The 11,376-nt window shown below is 40.5% G+C and overlaps 2 protein-coding genes across 3 annotated transcripts; both read left to right on the plus strand.

The window, feature by feature from the left end:
* The first annotated feature begins 352 nt into the window (after positions 1-352).
* LOC126388622 (snRNA-activating protein complex subunit 1-like) lies at positions 353-2,422 on the plus strand. The gene has a single exon (XM_050041833.1). The coding sequence runs from the start codon at positions 1,174-1,176 to the stop codon at positions 2,293-2,295; it is 1,122 nt and encodes a 373-aa protein (XP_049897790.1). The 5' UTR covers positions 353-1,173; the 3' UTR covers positions 2,296-2,422.
* A 2,218-nt stretch (positions 2,423-4,640) lies between these two features.
* arl9 (ADP-ribosylation factor-like 9) lies at positions 4,641-11,244 on the plus strand. Of its 2 annotated transcripts, none has more exons than XM_050041841.1 (4): positions 4,641-5,053; positions 6,752-6,929; positions 7,027-7,202; positions 9,158-11,244. In XM_050041841.1, the coding sequence occupies exons 1-4, from the start codon at positions 4,796-4,798 to the stop codon at positions 9,332-9,334; spliced, it is 789 nt and encodes a 262-aa protein (XP_049897798.1). In that variant the 5' UTR covers positions 4,641-4,795; the 3' UTR covers positions 9,335-11,244. The 2 variants fall into 2 exon arrangements, with proteins under 2 accessions (XP_049897798.1, XP_049897800.1); XM_050041843.1 differs by having other exon boundaries at positions 4,641-5,044.
* Positions 11,245-11,376: the final 132 nt, after the last annotated feature.

Below are 11,376 nucleotides of genomic sequence, written 5' to 3' on the forward strand. Positions count from 1 at the left end.
CTGCTATTATTTGATATATTTCACTCACATGATTTCCAGTTAAAATATAACTTTTTTTTTTTTAACTTAAGAATTTGCACCTGCCTTTGAGACAAAAACAAAAAAACCCTTGAGCCCAGTTAAAGATCAGCACTGACTAGCTGAGGTCATTACTGATAGATTAGAATAATATATCCTGTGCTGTATACTGACAATAGGCAGGTCACAGCAGAGTTAATCTTTGTGTTTCACTTTCTGATTTTCAAATCACAATTTATGTCACAATACATCTCCACGTTTTCAATCTCAAACAGTTAATTATGTAAGTTTAATTAGTGATTTAACCTTTTGAATCCTGAAGAGGTCAGTTTTCTTGTGCCGCATTCAGACGCCTTTCACTTTGAAACCTGAGTGAGTTGCTTTGGTATCTTTTGAAAACGTTCTAAAAAGGCGACGAGCAAATTGCAAGAAACTAGTAAAAATGTGACCAGAAAAGTATCCTGAAAAAGAAAAACAGGGGAAATTATCAGAAAATTATCTTAAAACTAGGAAAAAATGCCCAGAAAAATGTATTTATAATTATAATAATTGTATTTTTTTAAATTACATTACAGAAATTTTCCTGCAACTTTTACTAATTTCTTGCTTTTTTGGGTCATTTCTTGTAAAGTTGCTCCATGACGCACACAGTTCTGAGTTGCACGTGGTCAGTAAATCAGCATCAGTGCAGGCTCCTGTCGGAGGGCTTTATATCTCACTTCCACTCCTCACTAGTTGGTTTGGGACGGCACTCAATGTGGTGGACACTTGGCATGAGCGATATGGAGTGGACGCGTGTAGGGAGAGAGTGTATGGGATGGTTTGGGAAAGGCCCTCTGACCTGACTGCTGGTTTTTGTCACTGCCCGCGATCTCATTCACTTTCTAGGCGAGGTGTAGTTCAACTCAAACTAACCAAATCTAGATTGATAAGAGGCACCACAGGTAAGAGTAAAAATAAGTATTTTTTATTTTGGGGTGAACTGTCCCTTTAATATCACACCTGATGGTTAATTGACTCCCTCCACTCCTGGGCAGGTAATTTGCCAAAGATGAGCTTCACCTGCTTTGACTCTGCTCAGAGCTCCTTCAGACGTCTGACAGACAGTCTGAGAGTTTCAGTGTTACCTGTTGTGGTTACCGTCTTGTGGACAGGATGTCTCGTACGCCGCCTACTTACGCTGATTTCTTCTACCAGCCTCTGACAGAAGATGTGGAGGAACTCCTGGCTCGTTTCCAGCAGACCGACTCCATCAGGTACGAGGTGTTTTCAGCCATCTGGAGGGAGATGGGCTTCTCTGATGTCTTCACAGGGATCATCAGTATAGCTGAGATGAAGAGATTCTGCAGATTGGCGCTGGCCACAGCCGTGAAGTACTTCCTGCCTCCGTACAGCTATCAGATCCGAGTTGGAGGCCTGTATCTGATGTTTGGTTTGTACCACACACAACTTGCTGCTCCGCCTGTGAAGATTAGACTCGCTCTGAAGGACTGGGCTGTGATTCATAAGTTTGTGAAGGACTCTGTGGAGTCTGGGCATCAGGACATCGTTTACATCTATGAAAAGCTTGTTGCAACCAAAGCCATACACTACACCGCCATGCCACATTTCCTCAGCTTCCACAAGCACAGGAAGCCGAAGAAGCAGCCTGTGTGTGCAGAGTTTCTCGGGAGGTGCACGGCCATCCAGGAGCTCCTCTCAGCAGACATCCTGGAGGAGCTGACCAACATCCAGAGCCAGTATGAGAAGATGAAGGAGGCCACGACGGAGGTCAGCTGCAAGGCCACCATGACCCATCGAGGGTTTGCCGCCAGCCTGAAAGACTCCATGACTGAGTTCATCATGTGGCAGCAGAAGACTTTCAAAAAGGCTAAAAAACACAAGAAGTCTCGTGATGATGATGGTGAGGAGGAGGAAGAAGATGAAGAGGAAGAGGAGGAGGAAGAGGAGGAGAAGCCAACTGAGTCCAGCCGCAGCAGAGCCAGACTCCTGTCCTCCATCAAGCAGAAGAGCTACAGCAACTTCCAGGAGCCGTCCAAGTCCAGGAGGCACCGACAGGCAGAGACAGTGGAGTCCTGCAGCTCGGGGGCCGAGCAGGTCCAGGAGACTGCAGGCCGGCGGCGAAAGAAGGTTCCCTCTCTGCGGGCTCGGACCTGGATGAGTCTTGGGGTGCCGCAGGAGGAGAGCCAGCTCCAGGCCTGGCTCCTGAGTGCTCCTGAGCAGCAGGAGAGGGTCCCAGTGAAGAGGACCAACCAGACTGCACCTTTCAAACCATGATGGGAGGACGGAGGACTTTTAGCTAAAGAAGTTCTGTCCTGTTGTTTTTGTTCTTCAGGTTAAAGTTTATTCATTTAGAAAAACATTTGGATTTTAGTTGATTTTCATTCATTATGCACCTGTTGTTTAACTGGAATCATGTAATCTGTTAATAAATATATTGAATAATTGCCTCATCCTCTTGTTTTCACTGACTTCTGGCCTCAAAATCCATACCAGTGGTTCTCAACCTGGAGACCCTGACCCCCACTAGGGGTCGCCAAAGCTCAACAGGGGGTTGCTAGGACATCTTGGTTTTAAAGGGTGTAGGAAAACTTGTTAAAAAATACACAGTGGGACTTTATCATCATTTCATGCGTGTCTGTGAAGAAAAATAAATGAAATTGTTAATTTTTACAATTTAGATATAAACTTAATTCTGACAGGATTAGGGCGGGATAAAGACTTGAACACAAGTTATATTTACAGAGCCTTAACTCTCTGCCAAACAGCCTCAAACTGCATCAGAAAAGTCCACAGCTCAGACAATCAAAAGCGTCAAGATAACACTGAATTTGTCAAAAAACGAAGCTTAATTATGTATGAACGTTAAAAATGAACAATATATGATATAGAATCGTACAAAAAGTTTAAATATACAAGGAACACTCATCTCTGAAGTAATATTTACAAGAAATAATCTACTCAAAATTCATTGAAATCCCTTTTTTTTTTAACGCAAATATATATATAGTATGTTTTCAAAGCAGAGAAAATACAGTGAAAGGAAATGAGGCAAGTAAACTGAAATTTAAAAATATTTATTTTAGAAAGTACTTGATAAATTTAATCAGCATTAAAAAAGGATGGAATATTCTTAAAGCACTGTCAGATTTTGTCACTTTTTCAAAACACACAAAAAAGGTTCCAAGGACTCAATTAAAGACTGAAATTACTTAATAAAATGATTTATTTAAACAGCAGAAAAAAAATACTCAAAAACACTCAAGTATAACAACTACAAAACCCTTAATATTGTACTTAAGTACAGTGGCCTACTTGAGTAAACATACTTAGTTATTTTCTACCACTGTTTATAATGAATGACTATATATAAAGATTATATCTTTATTATACAGTCTATGACTATAAATCATTTATTTCTCCGTGTTTGGAAAAAAGAAAAAGCATAATGCACATATTTATTTCTCTTCAATTTAATTTAATGTTATTTCATTTTATTACTTTATATTTGCATATTCTTATTTCATACTCTTATTCTTACTTAGAATTCTCTGTTCTTTACACCAGAGCGCCTGTAACGAATCATAATTTGTCCTCAGGGATCAATAAAGTATATTTGATTCTGATTCTGGGACTGGTTGAACAAAACACCTTAAGTTTTCTCCCTAAGTATTACACTTAAGGCTTAATTTGTCCTTAGCTTGAGGGACTTACATAGTTGCACAGAATCTCTTAAAAGGTCTCCTTAGTTAAGGAAAAACTTTAACTCACTGTGTTGAAAGAGATTAAGTTTCCATGGAGATTGTTTGTTTGCCTGTTATCGTCTCACAAAGTTGTCTTATAGTTAGATAGTGAAATGAAGTGAAATTCTTTCCCTGTTAAAGGGTTTTTTGGGGAGTTTTTCCTTATATGCTGCGAGGGTCCAAGGACAGAGGGATGTCATATGCTGTAAAGCTCTTTGAGGCAAATTGTGATTTATGATATTGGATTGATACCATTGAATTAAATTGAAAATATGGCAGAAGAAAAGAAGACAAGAAAACCATATTGTTCAGAGGAAAAGATTAAACTTCTGGTGCAATACATTGACAGAAAGCACAAACTACAAAGTAAATTTGACCCCGAAATACCAGAAAATGATTGTAGAAAGAAACTGCAACAGAAATTAATTCAGTAAAACCTTATAAAATCAAAAGAGCATGTGCTCGGTTCTCCTGGATGCAGAAAGACTCTTCTCAGGGTGTGTTAGCTTTTTTAATTTATCATCATATAAACATGTTGCAGTTAAGATAGAGTCAGAGGTACCTTAAGTTCTTTTTTACCTTGCTCTGGTTGCTAAGGTCTTTTGTGCAACAGTCTAAAGGGATTCCTTAATACTTAGGTGAACATTTTAAGGACACTTTAAGGAGAAGACTTAGGGGTGTTTTGAGCAACTGATTTTATTTTGAGGTAACCTTAACCATGACTTGAAGGAAAATCTTAACTTAAGATGTGTTTTCTGAGGCAGACTTGTGAATATCATGAAAACGCTGTATTCAAAATGGCGGCCTCAGGCGGTGAGGTTGCAACACTGCATCAACAAACAGCGCTTCATGCCGGAAATACCGTTTGAAGAAGTTCCTCCTGAGCTTCCTGTCTGTTAATCCACTTGTTGAGCAGAAGAAGAGGACGAGGAGGTGAACACACAAAGTGAAATCTTCACTAAAAGTCAAACGATGGCGGAAACGGTCGGGTAAAGAGCGGCAGTTAGGAGAAACAAACCCGGCTGTTGAGCACCATGTCCGGTCTGAGAGCAGCCGGCGTCCTCGGCGCCTCCGTGGCTCTCGCGGGAGGACTCGCCTATCTTATCTGGAACTACGCGTCCTCCTCCGGGGAGGAGAAGCCTGAAACACGGCCGGAGAAAGACGGGAAAAGTGCCAGAAAGGAAGGAGAGGAAGATGAAGAGGAGAGAAGAGAGGAAGAGCAGACTGTTGTGGCCGTTGAGGAGCCGCCGGTTGTTGCTGCTGAAGCTCCGAAAGCATCGGAGGTAAAAACGGTAACGGACACACCTTCATGGAAACCGCCGGTGGACAGTGTGCCATTAACGTTATACTACAAACATAAACTTATTTTAAAGAAAGCTAACTTCTAAAATGTTCTCACGAGGACAAAAGCAAAGAAAAACTGAGCACATTTAGCTGCTCTGTTTCTTAAACTGTTTAATTTAAGGATTAAAACTTGAGGTATCTACTTGATTAGTAGCAGTAGAAGAAGAAGGAGACATTTCTAATGTTACAGCCTAAAATAGACCAGAGTTCAGCAGCTGGAGAAAACATTTAGTGTTTTAACTTTAGCCTTCATTATAAACATTATCCAGAGTTAATCAAATAAAACTACAACCAGCTTAATACTTTTATTTTTATTGTGACAACAGCAATAATTTGAGATAAGTTCTCTGGAGGCTGCTGTGGGGAACTCTGGGAAATGTAGGACCTCACTGACTAAGAGATTAAAACAATTAATTGGTTGGTCCAGTGAAAGAAACCTAAACAAACGTTTAAATTAGTCAGCCATTTGAGTCTATTTTAAGTGAAACTAGCTAATTTTCACTAGTTGCATACACTTGTGAACATTTGCAGATCTTTTAAATTAATTTTTTTTTTTTAAAAAAACAGTAAATTAAAAATCTTTGTGATATTTGTGTTTTTTTTGTGTGTTTTTTTTTTTTACCAATTCCAGACATTTTAAAGGCCAAAGGATTATCAAATAATCGCACAAATAATCTGCAGATTAAAGGAACAGGGGGAGATTTAGTGGCTTCCAGAGGAGAGGATTGCAGATTGCAACCAGCTGAAACTTCTTCAGTTTAACTCAGTTCAGTTCAATTTTATTTCTAAAGCCCAATACCACAAGTCACAATTTGCCTCAGAGGGCTTTACAGCACTCGACATCCCTCTGTCCTTGGACCCTCACAGCGGATAAGGAAAAGCTCCCTGGAATAAACCCTTCAGTGGGGAAAAAAATTGGTAGAAGAGCAACTGAGGAAGGATGTGCAGTACATGTCATGTGTACAGATTAGATTAACATGATTAATTTAACTTCTCCGAGTTAAAACAAATGGACCTGATGATTAAAACGAGTAGAAACACAGAAGAAAACAGTTTCATGTACACATCAGTGTATTTCCTACTCCAAGGCTCATTCGGCATGTCGCCCAGCGCGCTGCTGATGTGTGCCCACTCTTTTTCTGATCCAGATGTTCAGGAAGTTTTTACTTTGAGCTGAATTACAGCAGGGGTTTCGTGTTAGAAAAATGAGTGTTTCCTATGCTCTCTCAAAAAATGTGAATGGCCCCATCTAGAGCCAGTGTTTGGTTTGTCTGTTCTCGGCTACTGTACAAACATCGCTGTGGGGATCTCCATAGACGAGGACTCGCTCCTTATGTAGATATAAACGTCTCATTCTAAGATAACGAAAACACAATGATTATTATTTCCAGGTGATTATACACTAAAGAAAACATACATATTATATTATATTCCATTTCTGCTAATAGATCCCCCTAAATCCTACACACTGGACCTTTAATCAGTAATAGTTAACTGCAGCCCTAAAATAGACATAAATATTTAAACTTATAGTCAATCCATTAATTTTTTTCTTTCTTTAAACACTGTCCAGAGTCTGTGTCACATCAGCATTTTGAAATTTATTTTAGCATTAATCTGATGTGTGTGATCTGTGTGTGCTGCAGTCTAAGCCTGTGGAGTCAGCAGGGACTCAGGTTCTGGTTCTGGGTCTGGATGGAGCTGGTAAGACCAGCCTGCTGCACTGTTTGGCCACCGGGTGCCTGGAGCAGGACATGGAGCCGACGCAGGGCTTCAACGCCGTCTCCATCAACAGAGAGGACCTGCACATCGAGTTCCTAGAGAGTAAGTTTGAACTCAAAAGTATCAACAGCAGTGTGACCTGTCACTTCTGCTTCACGTCATGAGTCTGATGTCGATGTCACGTCTGTCTGTCTGTCAGTTGGAGGTAAAGAGGAGCTGCGGCCGTACTGGCAGAGGTACATGTCCAAGGCTCTGCTGCTGGTGTTCGTGGTCGATGCCTCCAACCCGCAGCTTTTCCCCGTTGCTAAGAAGCACTTACACGAGCTGCTGGCCTTCGACCCCCACCTGCCTTTAATGGTCCTGGCCAACAAACAGGTGAGTGTGACAGGAAAACACTCCAGATTGTTTTCAACAAAAGCCTGCAGGCCTGTTGTCCTCGAAGAACTCGCAGCAGTTTATAATTAGAGACTCTGTTTTCACTGGGCTGCAACAAACAGTTATTTTTTATTAGCAATTAATGAACCAATTATTTTCTTGGTTTGTTGTTCGGTCTTAAAATTGTGATAAATATCTGTTGTGGTTTGACAGAGTCCACGGTGATGTCTTTAAATGTCTTGATTTGTCCAATCAGAACTCCATAACCCAGATTTATTCAGTTTTTTATTACCTGACACAAAGAACCAGAACAGAAGCTGTTGGCAGTGAATTTTTGATTATCATCATTCATCATCATCATTTGCTGATTCCTTTTCTGTTAATCAGCAAATTCATCTCTAGTGTTCAAATGAGATTTTATTGTTTCAGCTTAGAGCTTCGTAAAAGTGTGATCCAATTGTAAGTCGGCACAGGAGTTGTTTCAGCTGCATTCTCCAGTTGTTTGTGCATCTGGAACAGATTCAGTCCTAATCAAGCTGTCTACACAGGCCAAGTAATAGGTCGAGTTTCACGTGCACTGTACCCGAGTAAACGCAACCCAAAGCATATTTTTAAGATGTTCTTTAATGTACTCTGAGTTCAACACAGGAGTAAAACCATAGACTGTATAAAAGAAGTGTATATAGCCTCGCGGTCCGAAAAGTCCAAAGCCCTTTAAGTCCAGAAAGGTGCTTTTTTTGTGCGTGCCCAAGTTCTACTCCACAGAAAAGTGAAACCAATGTAACAGTGCCTTAAACTTGCATTCTTGCTAATGGCCAGCAGCGGGAGACTCCACTGGTTCAGATTGTATAGAAGTCGACAAGAAGGGGACCCTACTTCTCACTTGATTAATCACCTCAGTAAACATTTTCCTAACAAGTTTATGGTCTCAGTTGCCAGTTCCAAGTCTTCTTCAAAGCAGCATGATGTTCATTTAGCAAATTATGGTCCCCTTTAGGGTAAATTAGACAATAAATCAGGGTAAGCTTCAGGGCGTGGCTACCTTGTGATTGACAGGTCACTAGACATCAGATAAGAAACAATGACGTGTGACAACAATAAAGCACCCACAAAATAAAGTTGGAAGTCTTGTGTATGATTTATCCCTGCTTCATATGAGCAGAGGAAAGTCTGCTAGGCTAATTTATACAATGTAAAATGCCATAGACTTATGCTAATAAGTTAGCATGTTGCATTTGTTTGGAAAACGTGTTTAGAAAGAGACAAGTCTTTTGGCTGTGAGCCTTGGGAGTTATAATGAAGACAATTTGTCCACTTGTGTTAGATGTTGTTGCCATTAATAAGTCATGCTTAATGTGTGTTGTAGGTGTGTTTTGAATCAACTAAACTTCACAGCACTTCACAGAACCACCAAATAGCATTTTGGAGATGTGCAGAGTGACACAGACACACCAGAACACAAGTATAAGTGCTCACAGGAGCGTAGGCCACCTGCATCGGCCAAGGCATAGGCTATGCATAGAGCTGACGTACAACTATAAACACACCTTTAGTGCCACCTCCCCGCTTCTCCACAGCTCCACTCTATTGCACAAATGTGGTCACTTCTGAACCAAGATGGTGATGACCACAATCCTAAACTCAAGGCTTTAACAGTTGCCCACAAACTAAAATTCAGACAAAAATGAGCAGGTTCTGTGGAGTCCAAGTTTGAAAGAAAAGAGGAGGACGAAAGTGAGAAAAGAGGATGTTTTACATAAATAATCCAAAAATATTCAGAAGGTATTTTCCTTGAAGTTGCAGAGGAACTTTAACTGAAGACCATCCTGCCCTAGAATCTGAAAAGTGAAACTCATGACGGAGCAAGTGCCCTCTGCTGTATCTTTATAATGTAGTAAGGGGGTGATTACAATCTCCACCTTGAGGTATTCACCATGTTTGTCTCATGATTCCAGGACCTTCCAGGAGCCTGCAGCATCACCGACCTCCATGACGCCCTGTCTCTGTCCGAGGTCGGCGACCGCAGGTTGTACCTCATCGGCACCCACGCGAAGAAGGGCGAAACGGAGCTCAGCTCAGGTGTTCAGGACGCTTGGGACTTGATCATCCAGATGGTTTGTGACGGCAGATAAAACACTCTGTGGGTGGTTGACACTTAATCCTTCAGAGAAAGTCTAATAAGTTCTCTGCACCTTTTCACTTAAATGTTCTCACTACACCAGGTCGGCTGACACTTTTATTTATTTATGAGGAAATCAAAACTTTTTTTGTTGTTTTGGTAGAGTTGGGATTAAAAACTAGATTCTGGATGTTGAAGTGTAAAATTTCACTTGCTCTGTTACCAAATTACATATAAGCCAGGATGCTACAGGACAATCCAGACAACATGCGTTCACATTTTATCTTCACCAAAGATTTATTTTCATCCGTGAATGTTTCACTTTGCAAGACTGTCACTGTGTTCTTCTTTCTCCTGGTGTCATTTAGCACTGTAGATACGGAAACACGAGCAACTCTAAAGCTGCCTTCAGGTTTTAGCGCAGATCGTCACACGGTACAGAATCACAGTGGATTTATTTCAGGCTGTAGATTCGCTTGGACCATCTGCGTGGCTGCTGGCAGCAGCTTTATCACCACCGATGAGCTCACAGTCTGTTACAACAGAAATGTAAAAGTGCTGTTATCATTATTATCAGAGAATATTTAATACCTCGACATAAAGACTTAAAGCTGTGCTGAGCAAGATTTACATATCAAGCACAAGAGTCCATAGAGAGGCTCCCATCCCTACTTTCACTCACCTTTTGTCCCATTTGTGCTGAAAATTCAAAGCGAAACACAAAACTTAAGTTTCCTGTGTTCAGGTTTGTCATGGTACGTGATGTGAACAATGACGTCTTTCAGCCATCTGGGGCCGCCAACATGCAAATTTGACTCTTACAGCTTTAAGGAAAAAAGACATTATACTTGTGGGACGCATTGACAAGCCTTCTGATGTGCCGTTAATATTTAAAAACACAATTTCATCAGTACACCAAGACTATTTAATGTCTAAATTAAAGAGTTGTTAAATGGAGCAGGTAGAGCAGATAATGAAGGTTGTTTGCTCCAATAATCAGCTGTTTAGTCGTCATTTTATTACTGAATGATCAGACAGAGAGTTACCAAACAGTAACACTATTGAATAACTTTCTGACTGTGAGTGTCTTTGTTGGGTTACAGCAGGGATACTCAACTTGCTTTTCCCCGGGGCCACTTTTTCAAAATGACAGGATAATAAACAATAATGTAAGTGTAAGAATTGCCCGTTTTCAGCCTTTGAACTTTTGCTGTCCCTCACTCATCTTTGCCAAGAGGTCAGCTGTATGCGGGGGTGTCCCCCCCCCCCAGACCTCTGTCGGGGGCTCAGAGGGACCCTCCTCTGGATTTTTGTTTTATTTTTGAATTAAAAAAGAGCTCTATTTTGATGCTTTTTATATACTCTGGCACTTTATTTACATTTTAAGTGCAAAAAAATCCCAGTGTGAGTCAAGTTATTATCACTGTGAATTACAAAAATAGTTGGCGAGCCATCTGGCACCCGCACCACAAGTTGAGTATCACAGAATTACAGCTTTAAAAACATTATCACTTCTTTTGACAAGTTCATTGTTACATATGTTAAGTCTTTATCTTGAAAAGGGAATTTATCTTAAAAAAGAATATAAACCAGATGTCTTTTGGATTACCTTTGTGTTTTTGCTGTTCAGAGAGGAGCTGTTTGCTCCTTGTTACTTTGTCTTAATACAGTTTAATTTGTTAAGATTTGACTTAGCTGTTAACGTTAGGATGAAGGGGAGCTACGTTGTTATGTGCAAAGCCTTAATGTGTACCGTGTTTGATGAATGTAAAGGTTTCAAAGAGCACATTTTCAGAACATGTCATTCAGATTGTCAGAGCTTTTCCCGCAATACCAAACATGTTTAACATACAGCATTGTGTGAACAGTTAGTCTTGTGTACAGTTTTTGTAACTCTTAAATAAATTGTTTCCACTAAAATGATTGGTGTGTTTTTATTGTAGCTGTGAGAATTGAACATACATCACAGTCTCTCTGCTCATTGAACACCCTGCGGCGCCACATTTATAGGCTAGGTGTAAAACAAATAACACCAGCTTATCTGGGGATGCAGAC

This window comes from Epinephelus moara, chromosome 4 (assembly GCF_006386435.1).
Source record: "Epinephelus moara isolate mb chromosome 4, YSFRI_EMoa_1.0, whole genome shotgun sequence".
Taxonomy (NCBI): domain Eukaryota; kingdom Metazoa; phylum Chordata; class Actinopteri; order Perciformes; family Serranidae; genus Epinephelus; species Epinephelus moara.